The sequence below is a fragment of the Larimichthys crocea genome, chromosome I (assembly GCF_000972845.2).
Source record: "Larimichthys crocea isolate SSNF chromosome I, L_crocea_2.0, whole genome shotgun sequence".
In the NCBI taxonomy this organism is placed as follows: Eukaryota; Metazoa; Chordata; class Actinopteri; family Sciaenidae; genus Larimichthys; species Larimichthys crocea.
Genome location: NC_040011.1, coordinates 22,504,073 through 22,529,138, shown reverse-complemented (window position 1 = coordinate 22,529,138; position 25,066 = coordinate 22,504,073). Strand labels below are relative to the sequence as shown.

At 41.7% G+C, this 25,066-nt stretch overlaps 1 protein-coding gene across 1 annotated transcript in view; it reads left to right on the top strand.

Moving 5' to 3' along the window:
- Positions 1-25,066, top strand: part of fat4 (FAT atypical cadherin 4) — a 50,716-nt gene that overhangs the window by 19,009 nt on the left and 6,641 nt on the right. Inside the window, exons 7-15 of the mRNA XM_019258438.2 lie at positions 6,122-6,302; positions 8,601-8,851; positions 9,183-13,532; positions 15,096-15,200; positions 15,585-15,892; positions 19,681-19,766; positions 21,012-21,191; positions 21,623-21,747; positions 23,551-23,768. Of these exons, the coding sequence (XP_019113983.2) occupies positions 6,122-6,302; positions 8,601-8,851; positions 9,183-13,532; positions 15,096-15,200; positions 15,585-15,892; positions 19,681-19,766; positions 21,012-21,191; positions 21,623-21,747; positions 23,551-23,768 (5,804 nt within the window). The remainder of the gene's footprint in view (positions 1-6,121; positions 6,303-8,600; positions 8,852-9,182; positions 13,533-15,095; positions 15,201-15,584; positions 15,893-19,680; positions 19,767-21,011; positions 21,192-21,622; positions 21,748-23,550; positions 23,769-25,066) is intronic.

Sequence of the window (25,066 nt, the reverse complement as noted above, 5' to 3'; positions counted from 1 at the left end):
GTAATGTACACTAATAAGGTGCTTAGACCCTGCCATATGTTTATGCTAGACAATACTTTCTGGGTTGAGAGGCTTACAGAGAAAAACTGTCTGTGGATCGGTAGGATGGAAGAAGAGGCAACAGATGGTCAGCTGGTCCTAGTTTAGTCTCAGGTTCCTAGAAGCTTTTTATTTTGGATAATGATTCTTTAGGGTTATCCTGGGTTCTCCCATTTTCTCCAAACGTGATCCGCACTGAAACAAACCTCTTAGATCTGAGCTCAGATGAAGCAGTGAAATATTAGCAGACAGAATTGAATGTCATTCCCACCGCCAGTTTTACAAGCACTTTAAGTTCTCTGGGATTATTGTGAAATATCAAACAGAGGGCTCTGTTTTGGTTGCCACTGCCCCAACTGTGTCATTCCCAGATCTGAAGGGAATGTGCTGCGTTTAATTAAATGGTAATGGCAGTTCTAGATTCAATTAAAGCAGGGAGGAATCCTCATGTGGCTCCAGAGCTTTGAGCTCTCCGGCGGAATCTTTGTGTGAAATGAGGTGCACTGACGCCAGCTTCTTTATCCCTATAATGTAAGGGCTGCTCATAGGCTAGAAAACAGTTATCTGAATACCATCAGTCTGATGTGTTCCCATGGAGAATACCCTCAGTCTTGGAGACAGGGTTATCACCAGGACTTAGTTCGGACTTATCCTTATAGTATCCATACCACTCTAGAGCTCAGTGACTGCAGTGCAGCTTTCTAGGGCAAAACCACCTAATGGAAACATGGTACCACAAGGTCCAGTATTTTCTTTACTGATTGAAGCATGCTCCTCTGGAACCAAACCCCACTTCCTCGTGTGCAATAATAACCTAGATGAATTTAGATCAAATATACACACACACTCGCCTGGATTGTAAGCCATGAGTGGCATTTGCTTCCAAAACAATCTAGCCACAGCAAAGGTGCTTGTGTAAAAGTACACAGTTTATCTGGAGCCTAGATAACTTTTCAACATGGGTTAAATACAAGTGATGCAAGGCTATAATGGCCAGGAAAGTAGTGTCAAATCATGGCAGTTTGCTTTCCTAAGTGACCTAAAATTAACCTCTGGAATAAGATTATGCTCCAAGCACAATCTTCAGACAGAGGTGAGGTAGTGCCTTAATTACCTTATCTGTTTTGGCAAACAAACAATCTCCAAATTAAAGGTCTTTAAGCGTCATGGTCATAAGAATGGAGCGGCCACTTCTTGTGTGGAAGATACACAAGATGTGACCGGGTTGTGTTTGTGTCTCACTTAGTGATCTCTTCGATTACTTGAGTATCTTTGATTAGAGTTTTCTGACATTGGTGCTGTACCTTCAAATGTCAGCCGCTACAACAGGCAAATAAAACAGGCTCCGGTTGTTTGCAGCCTTATAAAAAAAAGTGTAAAATGTACAAAACAACTGTAGAAAGAAAAAGAATAAAGGGTCTGGGGATAGGAGCTGCCAATGGAAAAAATAGTTTTCTAACCACAGTGCATGGCAGCCACCGGTAGGCAGCTGACTTCCCGCTGCAAATTTCCACCAGCCGTCTTTCCATGGCAGAATGATGTCATTTGTCGTATAGCAGAGAGCCAGATTGTGAGCTGCCAGATTTAGGCATAGTTTTGCCATATCCCCACCACCAACCCCCTCCTGCCCCCCTCCTCCTCGGCTTGAGCCGTGGTGCACAAGGTGACAGCACTCGGTAGAAATCTAAATCATTGACGCTGACACTCTTCCCTGGACTTTGCCAGATTCCAGCATAGAGTGTTTGGAGGAGATGCTGGCATTTCTCAGCACTCTTGGAGAGCATTCCTCTCCTGTTGAGTCACTCCCTCCCAGAAAAAGAAGACAGGGATAAAGGCTATTTTGAATAAACTGTTCTCAGTTTGTTTTTCTTACTATTACAGGTATGGTATTCTGGGGGAAATTTAAGAATCGGAAACAGACGGCATACTCAGCTGCGATGTTGACCCCGTTATTTAGCAGCCGCCATCATATGAATCTTAAGAATGTCTCACCCTCACCATAACTATTTGAAACAACTGCCATTTACATATATTTGCATACCTGCCAAGATATAGTGTTCCTTGATGACTAAATCTGTCAGCCCACGCGATGTAACAAGATAGATCTGAACTGTTAACACATTGGACAGCAGGTTTGGGGGGAAACAGCTGCCAGGGGTTATGTGATATCGGTGAGCCCTAGGAGGCTAAGAAGGCACGTCCTGAGGCTGCACAGAGGCGCATGATGCTATGTGAGAAATGATACACCGAGAAAGATGTAAAAAAAAAAAAAAAAAGCCCCGTTCAAACCCACGCTTGTCCACGAAGGCGGGGTCAGCAGAGGGTCAGGGACTTACAGATGAGCGTCAGGGGGCTTTGGGAGCATTTGAGAGCAATTTAGGTCTTCACTAAAGGGGGTGGGGTCTCTTTGCTCTGTGCTTACTAAGGATTATCTGGGAGGACAGTGTCCTGTGCCTCAGAGTCCCTGATGTGTTTGGTGACGGAGGCAATGCAGGTCAAAGGTCACACAACTGGTGGTGGAGCAGGTTGTTCATTCTCCTGAGGCAGTAAACAGGTTGTGACATCACATCCTGTGCAAAAGTGAAACGCCTGGAAGGAGGGCAGTGTGCTCCACATACACACACTAACACACACACACACACAAAACTTGTAGCTTGGCCGGCTTCCGCTCTTAGTTGGGAAACAATGCTATTGAAATGCAGCAACCGCACTCACTGTGTAACAGAAGGCAGTTTGAAATATTGCAGCTCGTTCCATATTCAAAATAAAAACAAATATTTTTCCATTCACTCTGTCTCTGGGTAGATTCTTTTGAAGACAAAGCCACTTAGCTCCCAGAGCCAATTATCAGCCCAGCAGCTCCAGCCTGCACAGAACATCTTTGATCAACAACAGTCTTAGCGAGTTGCTGACTGTCAAATACACTCTGCCTGGCAGCAGCGGCTCCACGCCGGTTAACTTAAAGTGATACAGACACCTTGCTGACTTGGATCGCTCCTCAGTTAAGAGGATGAGCTGAGGAGGTGCAAGGAGCTCCTCTAATCCGTTGCCATGACAACCTCCCAAATGATGACTCATGTCAATTCAATCACGTTGCGCGCTCGAACGCGTGACACCGCAGCCTGAGGCGAGAGGAGGATGAGAAAAGACACAATCATGTATGATGTCGATTAAGTAGTCCTGCTGACTACATTTGTTTGGGCACTTAGCCACATGTTGTGGTCCTCTGATTACATAATAGCCCTGTGATGATACAGTATAGACTGGTTGCTACCTAAATTGCATACCACAATTTACATTTTCCGCTTGGCTTGTGTTTCTCCTGCTTTTAATTCTTTGCATTTGACACCAAAGTTGTCGTGGGTTTCCCTGTATAAATCGGCAATGATTTTGTTTATAAGCGGTATTCTCTTAATTGCAAATATTTGTAAAGGTGGAAATACATAATCACCTCAAAATGCAACAATGCCTATATTTGGTTATAAACACAGGATTCTTAAAACACCAGTAAAGTCTAAGTTGGAACTGCAGAGGACATGACTCACTTTGGTAAAGAGTCTCTAAAGATTGTATGGTTTCTGGGCTTCTTTTGGGATGAAAATTGTTTACTGTTACCTCTGTTTGTATCATTTATTTTGCTTCTGGAATTCAGCTCTGTTTATCCTGAACGCACATGTTAGCCACTTCTGTTCTGACCAGAAAAGCTGGATTCATGACAAGCTTAAGGTCGAATGTCTGTTTATTATCTTAAAGCCAGGCGGTAAAGTGATGTTACAGTAAACTATCTGAAATCTCATTTTGTGAGGAATCCCCTTGCCGTCCTGAGAAAAGCTGCAGTGGTCTCCAAACCCCACAATAATGTTCAAATTTGTTGATCTTCATGAGGAAATTTCTCCTCTCTGCCCACAGGGAGGTCACAGTTTGGTGTCAGCAGTTTAACAGCAGCCGCTTATAGGGAATTTCATTTCTTTCTCAAGAACAGAAAAAGTGTGGCTCTAGTAACTACACTGCAATGTTTTTGAAAATTGTCAAGCACCATAGCAATTAAATATCACTCTCAGATTCTCACAGATTCTTCTGGTTTTATCTTATGGACAAAAAGTTGCTGTTTAGTGGTATGGTATTTGTGTCTCTGGTCACCTGGTAAATGTCCAATATTCACTCTCTGAGCTCTAACGACTCCTGAGGCAAATATCTGGTTCTTTAACTGCTAAACGCTCCATTATGTTCACCAGTTAGTCTAATTGTGTGGATTATTCACAGAAAACAGCTGCCTGCTGCAAAAACAATGCGATTGCAGCAGTAAGAGTGAACCAAAATGGTAAAGTTGCAAACTGGACAGCTAAAAAGTGAGCTGAAACTCAATATAAAGCTGAGGGGACCTGCAGATAATTCTTTGTAGGTTCATCAACACTTAGATAAAAGTCACCAAATCTATTAGAATTCACTGTGCCTGTAGCAAACAACAAATGTGACCTTGTGTATCTAATGGTAGATTGAGGAAAGTCACCAGAGGCAGTAGGATTCATCCTCTGGGGACCATTAATATCTGGCCCAAAGTTCATAGCAATCCACCCAATATTTGCTGAAATATTTGAGTCTCGACCAGAGACTAGCTTGGCTAAAATACCTAATTTCTAAACCTAGTATGTGGACTCATGTAGCATCTAAGGAGGCGCTGACGAAAAGATATTTCATCTGACTTTCAAATGAGAAGACTTGGCACAAAATTTAATGAGCATGTTGCCCTGATTTTATCTTATTTATAAGATAATCCTCACTGGCTGAGCAATAGATTCATCTTGTCCCTCAAGCTTTCTTCTCTGACCCTCCAACCCTCAACACTGTCTTTTCTCAGATTCCTTATGTTTTGATTTTGCAAAGCTCTGCATTATGAGAGAATTTTGGTGGCCATCGTCCAAATGTTTTTTATTATCTCTTATTAATCCAGTCCCCTTGCAGTACACAAGTTCAAGCATCTGATGTTTTCAACAGCTGAGTACACAAGCACAGGACGCGCAAGCTCCAGGATTGTGTATGTTTTTGTTTGGATGTGTTATAGTTGACACATGCACATAGATTCCTAAAGAGAGCTCCAGAAGGGAACGACTACATGTTAGAGGTGGGAAAAAGTTGCTCAGACAGCTCTTCTCAATCCTCAGGTGCTCTCTGTCCTCATAAACAACACATATGCAAATCATTAAGACCTCGAAATACCTCCAAGTCTTTAACGATGTCCCCAAATCCTATATTGTGATGTTCAGTAACAAGGCTGAACCTCTGTTTATATTTGGAATATATATCAGGCAGTTCAGCGTGCCATTTAAGGAAGGATTATAAAGACCAGTGCAAGCAAGGCAGATGTCTGATTTTTTTTTTTTTTCTCTCTTCAGGTTTTTCTGCATTGCGGCTCGTTTTCATCTGCTATTGATTTAAATCCATCCCCCGGGGGCCCAGTGAGCCCTGTTTCGTCACCCACTCTGGGAGAAAAACGGTCAAATTTTTGCTGAAAATAGCATTTCTCCTCGCTCAAATTCCACAGACTAACTCGCTCAGTGCCGTGCACCTTAAAATAGATACCTCACTGTGGAAATTAAATCTATGAGTGTCCAAGACCCCAGGAAGGACGCCTGAAAGATTTGGTTTCAGAGACATTGAGCCCTTTTGATGTGTTCTTTTCTGTGTGTTGATGTGGCAGTACGGCGTCTGATGGAAACCCAAACCGATCGCCAGAGAAATTTGCTTGAATTAAATGCAGCAGAAATATTGTGGCTGAGCCCTAACAGGAGTATGAATTGGTTCAGTGTGGATCTCACTGCAAATGACAAGTCATGTACAATAAGTCATAGTGTGTTTAATGTGAGCCTTAATGCTGTTCACATGTTACTGTGTCCCTTTTACCAGCTTGCTATGGCACAAAAAGGACGTCTGTCATGTGAATGGAAAGTGTAATGAGTTGCTTCTGTCCTGGACATTGAGGCAGTTTCTCCTTCACTTCTTTTTTTACTATGTGAAGGAAAAGCAAACCGCTATTGTCACTCATAGTTATTTTATTTTTCTTCTTGTCTCCCTTCATCTCCAGGTTCTCCATCTCTGAGTGGAACAGGGACCATAACAGTTCTGGTGAGCGATGTGAACGATAACGTCCCTGTTTTCACCTCCTCCAACTTCCACACCACCATCATGGAGGACGCCCCGACAGGGACAGATGTGCTATTGGTCAACAGCTCCGATGCAGATGTGGGCGTCAATGGAGTTATAAGGTATACTTAGCCTTGCACTTTTATGGTTCCTTTCGCATGTTTTCTGATCTTTTTACTTTTTTTCATTTTTAGGGAACAAATTTTTCTTGTATACTTTTGAGAATAGTTCCGTGTGGATGATTTTTCTCCATACTCTATTGAAAACATGTGACCCATAAAAAAACCTGCTTCATTCCTTCACATTTCTGCTTGTTGTCTCTTTTCTATTGGTTTCATGTTTTCTAGTATATGTCTGTATCTTTATGTTTTTATTAGATCATTAAGAGAGAACTCAAACTGAAGACATTAAGGTTCATTACCCACGAGGCTTCCATGGCCAAGATGTAAAAATTGACTTGACTGATTTATAATGGGGTCTCATATTGAAATTATTACCAACTAAAATATTTACACAAATTATATGAAATGACTAAAAGTACAATCTTAAAATAAAATAAAATTTAAGATTTTATGTCATTTCCAGAATATACAAAGCAAAACTTTAACAGATTTAATTTCTGCCTCCACTTTTAATTGCAAGGTTAACAGTTTGATAGAAGAAGCAAATACAGAAAAGAAGAAAAAGCATGCACCAATAAAAAAAATCCAGAAATTACCTCATAGTTTGATTATTTTGTTCCAGGGACTTCTGAAGGAAACAGTAGATAATTTGCACTGGAGATTAATTTCTAAATTTTACGTCATTACCAACAAATTAATGCAGGAATAAAATCTTTTGTGTGCATAAGACTGATGAAGCCATTTTTTACAATCCAGAGGAGATCTGTGTCTCTCTGTACAGTTCCAGTAACTACTGTGAGTAATCAGGTCAGCTTTAGTATGCTTTGATTCCCTGGTGTGAAAATACCCTTTCAGGGCCATACAGGACTGGGTTTTAGCTTTCCTCACGCCTTCAGTAAAATGTTTTACCTCATCACCAGCTTTGTGAAATTCCAAGCCGATGTTGCAATTGTTAACAGGAGTTTAGGAGCAGAGTGTAGAGTTTTAGTCAACACCCGAAGTCATTGTTTCGGCCATGATTCTTAAGCTGGACGACAGCTTATTCACACTCACAGCCCCCTCAATGGGGGGGCTTGTAAGAGCTTCTGACCGTGCTTTCTCAAGCCGGACACTGACTCAAGTCTGACCCCTCCTCTCTCCTCAGTATCCCCACTGGTTGCACGTTGGGGGGTACCTCAGCGCGCTCCAGTTTCCCAAAACACAGTAATGAGGATGTTAATTGTCAATGACAGTACGAGTTGTGCCCATCAGGGGTCCAGGGGGGTTTGAAGCTCTTAATGGAGACCAGAACCGGTTACCTTTTAGTTATTAGTTTTGATTTTCACAGCCCGTTAAATGTAAGTCCCAAACCAGGTCTTGTCTCCCGACTCTGTTCAGACCACAAACATCTGTGGACAGTTTATGTTGTTGATGATGTCTAAATAAGCTTTGCGTTCACTCTGCTTTCACACGTTGTTCTGTAATTTGTCATCCCATCTCTGGAGGGGGATGCTTTTTCTGAAGCCTTTTCAAAATATGCACTGGTGTGTACATGTATGTGTCAGTTTACATTTATGTCTGGGTCCTGCTGGGGACTTGTGAGATACAGGGTGAAACATGATATTAGTTTGAAAGCCAAAGACTGTGGCCCCTCAGTTCTGAAAAGCTTTATTTATGTGATGCTATTTATACATGTACTTTATGTTTTGTTCATATATATGTTGTAAGTTATACATTTCGTTATAGCTACTGAATCTTCTTTTTTGCTTTTTATAAATACCATGTTTTACAATAAATAAATAATTTATAATAATAAACTAAATTGAATACGCCTGAACCACAGAGACTGTATGAATAGTGAAGCAGAAAACAGTGATAGAAAATTAAGCTTGATGCCTCAGTCCGTTAACTAATTTGATATCATGCCAGTACAATGTGGTCACCCTTACTGAGTGTATTCTTTTAATAAATGTGCTTTTGTGTAGCTTGAAACAGTGCCCTCTATAGACCACATTGTGACAGTACTGCAGAAGACCCCTCAGTCACTGGCAGCACAGCAACAAAATGTAGAAACTGTTACTGTAAAGGGGAATGACTCATGTTAAACCTTACATTAGAACCACCTGTAATAACACAGTTACCTCACTATAATATAAAAGTTGAACTGAAGTAGACTCCCTGACTAATTTCATACTTTGCCGTGTCACAATCGAATGACTTTTTTGAAATACCAAAAACATGCAAATTTATGCAGGCACATTAAAAATTAGAATGACAAAGCTTTCACTGAAGCTTGTCCTTATTTATCTTCTCCCACAGCTACAGCCTGACTGGAGGACATGGCCAGTTCTCCATCAACCCGGCTACAGGACAGATTATTACCAGCTCCCTGCTGAATCGAGAAGATAGGGCCGATTACCAACTGCTGGTTGTGGCAACAGATGGAGGGCAGCCCCAGGGCTTGTCCAGTTCTGCCACCGTGTCCGTGACGGTGGCTGACATCAACGATAACCCGCCTCATTTCCACCACCACCCTTACGTCACCCATATACCCGCCTCTACTGCAGCAGGTTAGTACATGCCCTAAAAGGCGCTAAAAAAATTTAATGGTTTGCACCTGTTCTCACTGTTACTGTTCTTTTTTTTTTAGATATCTTTAACTTTAGCCTAATATTCAAGAAACAGAACAAAATACATAAGCAATACATTGAAATAAGCCTTTATTATTAAGGAAAAGTATTGTTAAAGCTGCGTGTTTTTGATTTTTTTCTTTTCTTTTACTATCCCTCATATATTCACAATATATGTTTGTATGGAGGGTTATGCATTGTCAGCATCTTTGAAACAAAAACAGCTTATCACACAAAAACCTGACGACAAAAACTCATCTCATGTCTTTAGGGTCCCTGGTCTTTGCTGTTACTGTCACTGACGAGGATTCAGGCTCCAACGCCCAACTGCACTATTCCCTGATAGGGCGCAACTCTGAGAAGTTCAAGATTGACCCTGTCAGAGGTGCCATCACTGCCAATGAAAAACTAACTGGAAGCTCAGAAGTTACCCTTACAGTTCGAGTAAAAGACGGTGGAGCTAACCCCAAAACGGATACGACCACCGTGACTGTCCGCTTTGTTACAGGAGGAAACTTCCCTGTCATCAAAGTGAAGGAGCGTGCATTCACGTTCCCTGAGAGCCAACCGACAAATCACATTGTTACAACAGTGACTGGGTCTTCTATGAGGGGTGGACCATTGTCATATTACATTGCCAGCGGCAACCTGGATTATGCTTTTCATATTGACCAGCTATCAGGCGAGTTGTCTATCAGACACCCATTAGATTATGAACACATTCAGAAGTATGTTCTCTGGATTGAGGCCAGAGATCAAGGCTTCCCACCTTATTCCTCCTATGAGAAAGTGGAAATAACAGTACTGGATGTGAATGACAATCACCCAGTGTTTGACAAGGACCCCTTCCATGCTGAGATACTGGAGAACCTTTCACCTCAGCGGGTGCTGATGGTCTCTGCTGTTGACCTGGACAGTGGGCCAAATGGACAGCTTGAGTATGCTATCATTGACGGCAACAAGGAGAACAGTTTCAGCATAAATAGAGCAACTGGTGAAATACGAACCACCAGGCCACTGGACCGGGAGAAGGTGGCTCAGTACACTTTGAAAGTCAAAGCCACGGACCGGGGGTTGCCACCCAAAAACACAGCAGTCAAAGTGCTAATCAGTGTACTGGATGTGAATGACAACGCTCCCAGGTTTTCCAAGATCTTTAGTGCTACAGTGGCTGAAAATGCTCCAGTGGGTTACACTGTCACCAGAGTCACCACCACGGACGAGGATGCTGGTTCAAATGCCATTAGCCGGTATTCAATTACAGATAGCAGCCTTCCGTTCAGTATTAATCCAAACACAGGAGACATAACAATAAGTAGGCCACTCAATAGAGAAGACACAGATCATTACATTGTCAAAGTGTCTGCTCATGACTCTGGCTGGACAGTAAGCACAGACGTCACTATATTTATTACAGATATTAATGATAATGCACCCAGATTTAGTCGTCCCTCTTACTATCTGGACTACCCTGAGCTCACTGAGATGGGCTCCCTGGTCACACAGGTGTCTGCCACAGATCCTGATGAGGGTTTCAACGGCAAAATCTTCTATTTTATTCGGTCTCAGTCAGAATATTTCAGAATTAACGCCAGCACTGGAGAAATATTTGTGAAGCAGCAGTTAAAATATCAGAACTCAACAGGTGCTAGTAGTATAAATATAAATCGCCACAGCTTTATTGTCACAGCCTCAGACCGGGCAGTCAAGCCTTTGATGAGTGAGACAACAGTTATTGTAAACATTGTAGACAGCAATGATAACCCTCCTGAGTTTGATTCACCTAGCTACTTTACCCCTGTCACTAAAAGTGTTAAGGTTGGTACAAGACTGATTAGGATTGTAGCTCATGACAAAAAAGACTTTGGTCTGAATTCAGAGGTTGAGTTCTCAATAACAGGTGGAAACAGCTCTAATAAATTCAAACTAGATAAGGCAAGTGGATGGATTACTGTAGCCTCGTCCCTTATATATGATATGAATAAAATTTTCCTCATTGAGATCACAGCAAATGACAGAGGAAATCCCCCTTTGTCGACGCAAACATCAGTGCGAATTGCAGTCACAGAGGAAAACCACCATACGCCTGAGTTCTCACAAAGCCAAATTTCAGCTACTGTACCTGAAAGCCTTGCTGTGGGAACAGCAATAAGGACCCTGTCTGCCAGAGACAAGGATAAAGAAATGAATGGCCTTATCACATACAATATTACTTCAGGCAACGACAAAGGTCTGTTTTCACTTAATGGTAAAACTGGAGTGTTATCCCTAGCGCAGCCTCTGGACTTTGAAGAGAAGAAACAACATGAGCTTAGAGTTTCAGCCACGGATGGCGGTTGGATTGCAAAAACAAGCTATGTGTCTGTCACAATACATGTGACTGATGTGAATGACAACCCTCCTGTGTTTGATCCTGATGAGTACTTCCCCATTGTACAGGAGAACGTTCCCAGTGGCACCACTGTGGTCAAAGTGAATGGCATAGACCGTGATTCGGGAGCAAACGCAGTCATGGCGTACGTGATACAGTCATCAGACAGTGACCTCTTTGTTATTGACCCGAATACAGGCACTATCACCACCCAGGGCTTCTTGGATTATGAGGCTAAGCAGGTCTACCATTTAACAGTAAAGGCCTTCAATGTCCCAGACGAGGAGCGCTGCAGCTTCGCCAATGTCAACATTCAGCTAAAGGGAGCCAATGAATACGTACCCCGCTTTGTCTCTAAACAGTACTACTTTGAAATCTCTGAAGCTGCTCCAAAAGGCACAGTGGTTGGGGAAGTGTTCGCCAGCGATCGAGACCAAGGAGATGATGGAGTGGTATACTACCTCATTTTTGGGAAGAGCAGAAAGAAGGGCTTTGGCATCAATAAGAGAACAGGCCAGATTTATGTCACAGGTACTCTAGACCGTGAGAAAGAGGAAAAAATTTCACTGAAGGTGTTGGCAAAGAACACAGGAAGCATCCGTGGTGCAGATATTGACGAGGTGTTTGTGAATATTACAATTCTTGATGCCAACGACCCTCCTGTCTTTACCCAAGAACTGTATGATGTGCAGATCAGTGAAGGTCTTTCGCCTGGTGGTCTGGTTACTTTTGTGAGTGCCGAGGACTCAGACTCTGTCCCAAGCTGGAGCAGATTTTCATACTCCATTGCTCCTGAGTTTGATAAAAATGTTTTCACCATCAACCCAAAAACTGGCCAAGTGTCTGTGGCTGCAGAGCTAGACAGAGAAACAACTCCTGTGTATAATCTTACAATCCATGCTGTGGATACTGGCACACCTCCTGCAACCGGAAGCACTACCGTGATTGTGAATCTGGAAGATATCAATGATAACGGTCCAACTTTGACAACGGCTTATGCTGAGGTAATGGAGAATCAGAGAGCTGGCACTGCAGTTACAACGCTAACAGCGTCTGACCCAGATCTACCCCCAAACCAAGGCCCTTTCTTATTCAGCCTTTTAAATTCTGGATCTGCCAACAGCTACTTCAGCCTTAGTTCAGCTGGAGTTTTAACCACCAGTCGGGAGATCGACAGAGAACAGATTAGCGACTTCTACCTCTCTGTTGTGATCAAAGACTCGGGTGTGCCTCAAATGTCTTCAACAGGAACAATTCACGTCAAAATAAATGATCAGAATGACAATCCTTCAGAGCCAAGGTCCATGGAGATCTTTGTCCACTACTTTGGGAACATGTTTCCTGGGGGTTCTTTGGGAGATGTCAAACCCCAAGACCCTGACATTCAAGATAGGTTTCACTGCTCCCTTATTCCTCCATCTTCTGGTCTGTTTAGTATCCCGACTGGAACATGCAACCTCAACTCTAAAGCCCGCTCGACAGATGGAACTTTTGAAATAACTATCCGTAGCAGTGATGGTGTCCATGGCTCAGTCAGCAACACAGCCCGAGTCCTATTCATGGGGTTCACAAATGCCACAGTGGACAACAGCATACTCATCCGACTCCATTCTCAAGGAGTCAAAAGCTTCCTTACCAACCACTACCTCAGCTTCCTACGCATTGCCAACTCTCAGCTAGCAGGCCTGGGCACAGGGGTGCTGCTTTATGGAGCGTTTGAACTCAACAATCAGACTTTCTTAATGGCAGCTGTGAAACGGGGCCATGGACAATATGTCAACCCCAGCGGCGTGGCCACATTCTTCCAGAGTATCAAAGACATTTTATATAGGCAGAGTGGGGTGCAAATAGATGCAGTGGACCATGATCCTTGCACACGTAACCCGTGCCAGAATGGAGGCAGCTGCAAGAGGCGTCTCAGTGTCGGGCCTGATATGAAGACAGAAGAAAGTGTCCCAGTGATCCTTGTTTCCAACCACCCCCTGCAGCCCTACGCCTGCAGCTGCAGGCCAGGATACACAGGAGCTCTGTGTGAGACAGACATTGATGAGTGCCAGCCATCACCATGCCACAATGGCGGCACCTGCCACAATCTGGTTGGAGGTTTCTCCTGCACCTGTCCTGAAGGTTTTACCGGGATGGCCTGTGAGAGGGACGTCAATGAATGCCTTTCCAATCCCTGCAAGAATGGGGCGCTGTGCCAGAACTTCCCTGGCGGCTTCAACTGCCTCTGCAAATCCGGCTTCGCAGGTACTATACACGTAGGAGTCACATTTGATTGTCTGACCACCAAGTCACTCATGATAGGGGCGAAAAAAAATGTTGGGACACATACTGACACTCACACAATAATGTAATCACACTCATGGGTTTGAGTTCAAGGAAAATATTTTCTTCTGAATGTTTCCAAGAGGTGTTGTAGCCATAGCATACACACATGGCTGCCAAAAACAGTTTGGTTTTGAGATTACTAGTTGGGGGGTATCAGCTGTGATGCATATCAGCCTGCCATGTTTGCTTTAATAAATAAGATGATGCGAAGCTGACCGTGTCAGGGCTTGAGTGTAGACTCAAACTTCACACACAGTTCACCAGTATCACATTTCATTGTGTGTTAATGTGCATGCAGCTATGACCACACACAGATACATTTCTAATCCAACTGTACACAAAAGGATTTCTTAATCAAGGATGTCTCATTTGGCTCTGTTTTGAGTTGCTTGATAAATGAGCAGCTTTATAAAAGATCCAATCAGGCCTTTTCGTTTGTAAATGTAATGAATACACTGCATTATTACTCTTGATAAAAGGGGGGAGGATTTTAAGGGGAATTACTTAGAACAGTCATTTGAATCTTGCATGTTGTCCAGCTGCTGACTCAAGCATCTGAAAGACATTTTCAAAGTGGGCCGTAGCAGGCAATTTGCCTCAAGTCAAGTCATTATTGTCCCTTTTTATTATGACGATAAAAAATGACCACAAATCTTCAGGTTCCATCAAGATAAATAACCCTCCTGGAGAAATGCACCTATTGACTTACAGTAGTTTACATGCCCTCACAGTGAACTCTCAACTTCCTGTTTTCCTCCCGTTTTTGGCAGCAGAATCTGTCTCCATTAAGCAACTTGTCGCAAGATTTGCAGCCTAAGATATATTTTCAGAAGTTCATTGTCAGTTTTTGTGTATCTTATCATGCCTGAATCATTTATTGTCTTGCCAGTGAAAAGTCCATTGTTTTTATTATGAGTGCCACGTTCCATGACATTAAACATTTCACCTTATTTAGATGTTCGCCAATTACATGACACAGATTCATGTACATTGTAACTGTTTGTCTTTGTGCACTGAAAAAAAAACGTGGTTTAAACGTAATTTGATCTTGCAACAAGTTTGAAAATCTGATTATTCTTAGTGAGAAGAATCTGCCAATTGAGTGAGATCATTTCTCTTTTCCTATGAAAGTTTCAAGATGTTGTTTTGGATCAAATGATGTCATTTTGGACAAGTGATTTTTATTCTAAAATAGCATCATAAAATATTGAAGATTAGAGAAACTGCACAATGACAGGTGGAATTACATCTTCCTATTATATATTTTATGGTTGTTTCAACAAAACTAAGATTTAAAGCCACACTACAAGTTCAAATGATTTGTTGGAGCCCAGACTTTTTTTCAGTGCATTTCTCAGCTGTGAGGTGATGAAAGGCCTGCATGACTTGGCCTGTGGGGAAAGTGAACTGTGTTCCCCTCTGGGTTTTCCTGTGTTGTCTGCCACCTCATCCATTTTAATTTGTGTTGTTCTGTGAACCCAGGCAAAACGTGTGATTCCATCATCAATCACTGTGAGTGTAACCCTTGTTTTAATGGCGGGTCCTGTCAGAATCGGGTGGATGGATATTACTGTCATTGTCCATTTGGTAAGTAATAGTAGGAAACTTTTTAGGGTATTAGTGAGCCCTGCTAAATTGAAAAGCAAGATGGACAATTTCATCCAATCTTCCCAAAGAAGAGAAAGTTGAGAAAGTTATTAATCGGTGATTTCTTAAACAAATGTGGACGCTGTCATTTCATTTTGTGCCTCCATTTTTCATGCTTTGTATTACTGCTGTCATCAGTATGCCTCCAGTTTGAGTACTGACAAGACAGCAGTGATATCTTCTTTGTTACTGCTAAATACAGAACATATAATATCGCTCAATAAGGATTCTGTTTTATCTGTGGATATTTTTATTACAGCAGCACCGTGAATCATTCATTGGCTTCCTCTCTGAGTCGTCTTCTGGTCTGTTTTCTGTCCTCAGGGGTTTTCGGCAAACACTGTGAACTCAACAGTTATGGCTTTGAGGAGCTTTCTTACATGGAGTTTCCGTCCCTGGATCCCAACAATAACTACATATATATCAAGTTTGCTACCCTGAAGAGCAACGCTCTGCTTATGTACAACCACGATAACCAGACCGGAGACAAGGCGGAGTTTCTGGCTCTGGAGATCTTCGAGGGGCGAATGCGCTTCTCCTTCAACTTAGGAAGTGGAACTTATAAACTGATGACCATGATAAAAGTTTCAGATGGGCAGTTCCACACAGTCATTGCCAGAAGAGCCGGGATGGTAAGAATGTCTATTTTTATGGTAGAAATTAGCTCATGGATTCTTGGAAAAAAATTTATTTAGTGGCTTAACAGTTCTTGTGGCTTCAGTAGCATAAACATCTGAAAAAAACTGCCACATGGTATAGATGTACGTGGGCTGCACTATCAATAGCATTTATGTCCTGGGCTTTTATAGCTGAAACCTGCATCCAAATTTGGCCTTATATTCTTTTTTGCACCATCAGATGATAATTAAACTCCCCCCAAACCACGGGTAGCTCAGCTTATGGTTTTCATGGTTTGTAATTATATTTTATTGCGCGTTGTGATTTACAATACGAGGATCTAAAATGACCCTGAAGGTTGAAATTCTCCTGTGCTCTGAATGAGAGGCTTCTCTCTGCCAGCAATGCAGTGGCAAGAAAAGAGGGAAAAAAATCCAACCAGGCCCTGTCAAACCATCTATAATGTAGCTCTCCTGCTGGACTTCAAATCTGTCATTTCCCACCGTGCACTGAGAGTTTCATAGGAAGCTGGTAAAATCGTTAAATTGTCAGTTTAGAGATGGTGCAGAGTGACGGGATGGAAAGGAATACAGCACACGTTGAGAACGATGATTCTGTCCGCCTATAGTGCCCTGTGCATAGTATGCAGAGGTGGGCCATGTAAGGGCACTTGAAGAATGACAGAGAAATATATGTTTGTGTGTGTGTGTGTGTGCGTGTGTGTGTGTGTGTGTGTGTGTGTCTATGTCATACCCCAAGTGCCAACTCCCTCAGGCAGTGTAAAGTGAACCTGATCACAATGTTTGAAAAAGGTGCCCTAGGTCATTTCAGTGGTCAGACTTTAGGTCTGTTCCCAGTTCCTGCCTCCTGAAGTCTGAGCCGTCTGTCTAAAGCAGACAGAAACCATGGACATGGTCATGCACTACTTCTTCCAAGTAATCAGAGGGAGCAGAGAGTTCAGAGATATTGTTACAATCATCACTGTCTGAATCCATTTGATTGTCAAATGCTATAATTGACATAGTGGCACAGTGAGTTTCACAGTAAATACAGTAAAAAATGTAGACTGGTTTAAATGCCATCAACCTTTTGATATAATTACTGATTGAATCATGTCTGGCCACACATATAAGTCCAGTTTGTATTCTTCTTACAGTTCCCCACCATTTGACCATTACTAGTAAATGCTCTGATATTTTTACTAACTAGTCACCAACATGGTCTTTCTGATGCTTGGTGCTGGGCAGGTAGTGTACTGCCTGCTATTGGTGTGAATTTAGAATACACATATTCATTTGATGCACTGTTGATATAAAAATGTTGATTAAAGACAAAAAAGATGCAGAGATGCCAAAGTTGCCACCTGTACATAAGTCTTCATCAGTATCATCATAGTGCTACAGAAGGCTACTTGTTCTGCTCGTTCTGCTCGTTCTGCAGCTTGCAGCGGTTTAATTGTACATATAATCATACAGGTACAATCCTAATTATTTTAATTAATCTAATTATATTAATACTAATATATTTCTGTAAGCTCATTATTTTTTCTATTCAAAACTAGTGTCAAATAGGATAGTAATAAAAAATGGTTATGATTGAGGTAATAAGTAAGTAATGGACCTAAATTATACCAATGATGATAGTAATGAGGAGTAAATGAGCAAGTATTAAGTAAGGTTGTAGTTTAGGAGCCTAGTGGTCTGAGGGCAGAAGCTCTTCCTGAGCCTCTCAGTGCTGGCCTGGTGTGGCCGGAACCTACTTCCTGATCACAGCAGGAGGAACGGGCTGTGATCCAAGTAGTTTGGATCCTTAATGATTCTCCAGTTTTGCAGCGTCTGTTATGAATTTTTTTAAGGCAGGAAATCACCACTTCAATTAGTGTGATCACATGACAGTAACTGACTGTTTGGAAAAGAGAGCAGCTACTTTTTTTTTTTTTTTTTTTGGAGTTTTAAGTCAGAACAAACAACAGAATCTTCTGTGGATGTGGTCTGTAAATGTAGTTTGACAGATTAGGACTTGCTGTAGCTGATTAGCAACAGCATCTAATCATCAAGTTTTTGATTAGCTGAATTATTTGTCCTAGAAACAAGCACAAAACAAATGCGTAACAGAAGTTACTCAGTGCCTGCACCACAACAGAGAGCAATCCTATGGTCCTTCCATCATTAGTCATGGGGAAAACAATGATCTCCAGTGGTGCTTTCTTCACATTTCCTTCAGTATTATCCAAGCACCAAAACACGATACTTCTCTTTTCGTGTTACATTCAGTATTCATTTCCGAAGGGTTTCTTGAGATAAATATTTTTTCCACCACAGAGTAAGACACTTGACAGCGAGTGCAGTGTACTTTATTTAAAGAATGGCTGTAGTGCCTTTGATCCCATCGAAAGACATTAATAAAATGTTCATGTGGTTCTGACGTTCTTTATGGCCCTTTAGAGAGTCACGAATGTGTCCAAGTCCTGTTGTTTCTCGGCTTGTTGTCACCGTGTTGGTGTGTATGAGTGCTCTGCCTCGGTTCTGTGTACGTGTCCATGTGTCTGACTCAAGTGTACTAAAGACAGAACAAGAATGTGTGTGCGTGTGTGCTTGGTGGGGTCATGCTCTCCTGGATGATTTGTGTCTGAGATCCGGGCCAGTGTGGTCCGTGTTTACTTTAGATCCAGGAGAGGTGGAGCATGATTGCCCCGGTTTTTCAACACTTTCACGCGCTTTTCCGGACAGTTTCCTCACTAGCCCATTTCTTTTCTTCCTAGTAGGGTCGTTCCCTCTCAGAGCACAGAGACAGCAAGAGAATAACCCACATCTGGTCAAACGCTTTGGTACCATTAACGGGAAATAGGAATTGTTTCCTGTAATGTGTGGCATTTTTATGCCACCCTCACATCAACCACTTTGATGAATTGATGAAAAGTAACCGGCCCACAAGCCATTTTGTGGACGGAGCTCACACTAACTGTTTAACAGGACTTAGTTATACAAATAAACGGAAAGAAATTATAGGTGGAAGCAGAACCCTGCAGTAAAAGTTGCGCTACAGTGCATGAGAAGAAAATTAGTCATTCCTGTGCATCTTTGGTCCAAAAATGTACAAATGTAGTCTGAGATCATGCTGCAAATATGATGCTTTAGAGGATTCGCTCCTTCGCCTCCTAAAACAAGAAGCACTAAAACACATATGTGGTGGACGGTACAATGGAAACTGGGAAACAGCTAGCCTAGCTCTGTTCAAAGATCACAAATCTGTCTATACAGCACTGTAACAGCAATGTTACATATGTTTGTTCTTTGCTTTCAGGAGTTAGCATGCATGTTTGTTCTACATAATTCCTTGAAAATATTGACTTTTATATCATAGGAAAGGAGATAAAAAAAAATGCTTAGAAAATAATAAGTCACTCCAAGATTAAATATTGACTTCTCTCCCACATTCAAAGAGTTTTTATTTTTTTTCTACCTCACCTAGTTCCTATTGAGATAGGTGCAAGACAGCACCTTTCCAATAAGGTACTAGTACTACGTCATGTAAGTCCCAAATGATCCATATGATAAAGAGAAAGAAGCTGAGTGACTGATATTGATTAAGTGTTTGATGGGTCACCCTCTGCCACAGAACAACAGCGAATGACACAGCTTGTTGATGTTTAAGCTCTGCAACCAACTATGTCAACCACAGCCTACCATTCAAGAATCTGAAACGCGTCCAGGAAAAACAGTGTGACCTAACAGCTGTGAGCCTTAAAGACAATCACACATGACATGCGTATGTGCGTGTGTGTGTTTCTGTCATCTTGTAGGCTGCATCCCTGACTGTGGACCTGTGTGGCGATGACCAGGAACAAGGCTACTGTGCTGTGAGCAATGTGGCAGTACACACTGACTGGTAAGAAAATCACACACACACATGCACACACACACAGTACACAGATGTTCTGTTTCTATGATCCAACTGTATACATTCAAATAGTGTTGACAGTTTCTGTTTCAAGGCTTGGAAAACTCAGTGTGTAATGAAATTTTCCATGTCTGGCAAAATAAAGGAAAATAATAGAGAACCAAAAGTTTCTCTGCACCTGGTCTGAACATATTTACTGAATTCTCTCCAGTTTTTACTTGGTCATTGCCATATCTGAGTTCAATCTTTTTCACAAAGTGTGTACTGGTTTGTTCTTTCCAACCTTTTTTGTCCTCTGACCCTTTAGAGTAACTCATCACTTCTCACATCTGTCCCAGTTGTGACAAGTTAATCAGATAGTGTGGTTTTATTTGTATATTTCATAGGCTTTGAGAGGTAAAATGATCCTGCAGTTTACATATGAAACTCTGAAACTGTGACTATTTACTATAATTACCTATAATCCCCTGGCGACCCCCCAGATTCATCTCATGATCCATTGTGGTGGTTCTGACCTCCAGGTGGGGAACCACTGGTGTAGATAAGGAACCACACTGGGTTTTAGTCTAACAATAGATTTCTTCATCAGATATGTTCAGCCCCAGCATATCTGTAACATGCAGTTAACCTTTTAGCCAAAATCTAAATTAAACTGAGTCACACATAAAAAAAAATTAAAAAAAACTTTAATAAAAGCTCTCCCTTGTTTGTCTCCATTTCTAATAATTGTCTTAACCCAAACTGCTTGACATGCAACATGCATTTCTCAAACATTTTTGTGCAGTGAAGTATAAATGAAGTCATCTGTTGTAAATATACAATATATGATGTAAACCTTCATTAAATTATGGAATGATCATGGTCTTTACACAGAGACAGCTCTGCGCCAGGCCATGTGGGGTGAAAACTTGAGACTGTACATATGTGTGTGTGTGTGTGTGTGTGTGTATTGTGCGTGTGTGTGAGACATTGAAAGAGATCGATTTGGCAGATGGGGAGGGGCCACAGAGGTCTGCAGAAGGTTTATTTGTAAAGGTCTCAGGACCATGTTGTTGTGAAACTCGCTGACCCGCAGTGTCTTTCTGCATGAGTGTGTGTGCATGCTGCTGAATACATGAATGTACTTGCAAGCTTTTGGGTTCCTGTGCATATGTTCTTTTGTGTCTGTGTGCATTAAAGCCTCTGTGTGCTTCTGTTCATGTGTCTCTTGTGTGTGTCTGTGTGTGTGTGCAGGATCCTGGACGTGCAGCCCAACAGGCTCTCGGTGGGAGGTGTCAGATCAATAGAACCCGTCCTTCATCGGCGCGGTCAGGTCGCCACCCACGACTTTGTCGGCTGCATCATGGAGTTCGCCGTCAACGGGCGCCCGCTGGAGCCCAGTCAGGCGCTGGCATCGCGTGGCATCCTTGACAGGTCCGTACAACTCTACCCCCACTCTCCATCATCTCCCTCTTCTTCCCATCTGTCCGTCTTCTCTAACCTCCTCGACTCTCGCTGTGGGACATCTGTTCACACTCTCAAACCCTCTCGAGAGATTTTAAAAAGATGGGTTTTTTTAATACGAATGGCAGATTTTTGACGAGGGAAACCAATTGCAGAATTCCGGAGAAAACTTTCTCTCCTCTGTGCTGCTGTTGAATAGTGAGGCGAGGACAGATCTTTTAATATGCAAATTCTCTCGGGGGTTCTTTATGGGCTTTTTTGTATTGTAGCATGGGCAGAGAAATCACAGCTCATCTGCCCCCTTTTTTTATGAGTTTCTTTTTCGGCGGACCCCCCAGCTGCCCGACTGTGCAGCTGACTTGTCAAACTGACTGTCTGATTGTCGGTTTGTGTGTCTGTAGATGTCCGAGACTGGAAGGAGCCTGCACCGCCAGCCCCTGCAGACATGGGGGAACCTGTTTGGACCACTGGTCCTGGCAGCAGTGCCAGTGCGTGGATGGCTTCACTGGCAAATTCTGTGAGAAATGTAAGTATATGCCTTTGAAGTGTCTTTTTATTGCTGAGGCTGCACTTACTAAGGAATATTCTATCATGACTATTTATGATTCTTCCCTCATGAGTCATCGAATTGCACCATGTAGCTTAATATAGGCCACATCACTGCATTCTGAGTTTTACTTCAAAGCATTTGTGTATTCCATTGTATAAATAGTCAGACTTGACATCAGAGAATGAGAACAGACTGAGAAACCTTTGAGGCCCCAAAAAAGTGCCAGCTACTGTGTAAGGTGCTACAGTATGTTTAGGAATGTCACCAATAATCATTACCACATTTATTTTGAAACTTTCATATTGTTGCTGGAGACAAACATTATACATTTAGAAGTCTGGGAACCTCGACACTGGATTGTTCTCTGTCATTGGGTTTCATTTTGTGGGAAATCTTCTGGTTTGTTTCATGGCACGAAACAGGATCACAGGACCTTTCTTCTAATACAAATGGAGTGTTCTCTCTCAGAGTCCTGTGTGTCATCCTCACGAAAGAGAAAAATGAAAGGAAGTTCAGTGAAGTTCAAGAAGAAACAACCTCTTTGTAGGAGGAAGAGGTTATTGTGAAATGTCTAAATTTTGAGCTAACAGTATCGTGACACATGCACTCTTGTGGTCACAATCATTTTAGAAAGTTTCTTTCGACTGCAGTGACTTCTAACAGGGCTGGTTGGTGAACTAGCTAGTTCAACTGCATCAACATCTGTCCCATAATGGTTTACAAACCACTCCTGTTAGTAAAACAATGTACAGTATACTCCAGCAGGGCGATATAAAAGTTTATGGTGCAACACAGCTAATATATATATATATATACATATACATATACATATATACACACACACACACACACACACACACACACACACACACACACATATATATATATATATATATATAGATAGATAGATAGATAGATAGATAGATAGATAGATAGATAGATAGATAGATAGATAGATAGATAGATAGATAGATAGATAGATAGATAGATAGATTGATTAAGTCAGTTTTCTATTCATCAACAGTGTGAATTTGTCACTTAATGCAAATGATTAAACAGATTTATTTCACTTCAAGTCCACTGGTTGCAGCTTTATTTCATTGAACTGATTTTGCGTTACATTGAAATCTTCACGTCTTTGAGGAAACTCTTGAATTCCATTTGCATTTCATTTCATTTAAACTGAGTATATAAATGCAACATAAATGGGTAACAAGGGTTCTGAGGTTCTGTTAAATGAGCCTCACATCTCAAAAAAAAAAAAAAAGGATTTTATTGACATGACTACATTATTTTGTGCTTGTTAGGACCAGGGTTAGAAAACTTAATTAAAGTTTATTGTGCATTCAAATAAAACTGTAAAGTTTGTTTTCTGTAACTTATATTATACCCAATTATTGAATTGTAGCTCAAGAAAATGAGATCATTGTGCAGATTAGCGAAGCTTGAGGTTAACACAACCAGACCAGAAATCTTGGAGATTACATTTCACGTATTGAGGTGAATCTCTAAAGAGGGTGTAGCTATGGGTTCATTGTATAACTTAAGGGCGCACAGGCTGTTCTCTGGATTGACCTCTATCTTTCACTTATGGTATTTCTAACCACTGGTGAGAATCTAAGAACCAATTTGTGGTTATGGCAGTCAGATTAGGAAAATCATTTGGAAATGACTGTCGGCCAGCTCCAAGTGGAAATATTAGTTTTACAGTCGCTAATGAAATGTCTGTGAAGTCAGGCAGGACTGAGGATATTCTAACCCTATCTTTTTTTCCCACAGACATGACAGCAGACACCGCCCTGTCCCTGGATGGTACTGGCCGTTTGGACTACTCCCTGAAGCAGGGCCCTAAACGTGATGTCCTTCTGAGACAATCACTGCAGGGTGTGACTTCTGAGCGAGCCAGTCCCAGCCGTTTGGAGGTCAAGTTCAGGACACGCAGCAAGAGCGGCACCCTGCTGCATGTGCAGGAGAGCAGCAACTATACAACCATTAAGGTACGCAAGAGAGGGAAGTAAATACTTAAATAAAAGCTGGTATTATCAGCAGGTAGTGTAGAAAAAAGGTGAGGAAATTATACATTAATGTGCATTATCTACATCAGAAAATTAACAGTCATAGTCCTAGGGTCAATCTTTTTAAAGAAATCTGTTATCATGCATCGTTTAATTATTTTTTTTAAATTAAGGTCAACCTCAATACCCCAGTAATCATTCATATATACAGTAGGTTTTGTATTTGTATCACAAATCTGGTGTCAAGCATCAGTCTGTAAAGGTAGATTTGCATTAGATTTTTGGATACTATGACAGGAAATGGTCCATGTACATATTATACATTACAGCAAAATCAATGGTAACAGTAATTTATGCTTCACTGCAGATTCATAAGGCTCGTGAGCTAATGTTCAAAGGTCTCCTGATTATGGTTCATTTCTAGTCACAGCTTTGGCTCATCCTTTCCTTTAAGACTACAATATGGCTGCCAGATGATATGTTGCATCTCCAAAAGCATATTTGCAGTCGTGAGCACGTGTTGCTTTGTGTTTGTCCAAACATCCTGACACTAATGCTGAAAGGTCTCCTGAATATTTGGACTACAGGATCCCAACATTAGCTTAATTTTGTATGTACAGTACGTAAGTTGTAATGGATGGCATACAAACATGCCTGTGTGTCTGTACACCGTCTCCTTGCTTTGATTCACCTCATACAACACCAGTCACCACCCCCCACACTCTTTCCAACTATAGACAAACTATATGGGTCTTTCTCAGCCGCCTCCCTTTAGTCTAAGTCCTCTTTTTTTCCCTCTCATCCTGTTCAGCACCCCCTTCTCTCTGACTGATCCTGGGCAGCTGCCCAAAAAGTCCTGAACGCTCATTCATCCTCTTCAATTTTCCTTTTAGACCCTTTCCACCCTCAACACCACCAGCCCCTTTCCCACTTTAGTATCAGACGGTCTCTCTTATGATTTTGTTTTCCGGCTCTGAGCAGCTTCTGGTGCTCATCGAATCACCATAACAGCTTCCTAAATAGTCCAGAAAAGTATTATAAGCACCATGACGCCCAAAAAGGCAGACCAGCAAGGGAATACAAACTCTATATGTACATATGTTGAAAGTCAGAACTATATACTGAGATTTAAAAAAAAAAAAAACAAGATGTTTAATAGATAAAGTTCATGATTGGTTTTCCAGGTTTAGAGCACTCAGTATTCTCTGGCTTGGGGGGATATCCGCTTTTCCCATTTTAAATCAATTCTTCCGGAAGCTACTTATCATTGCTGATTTTTG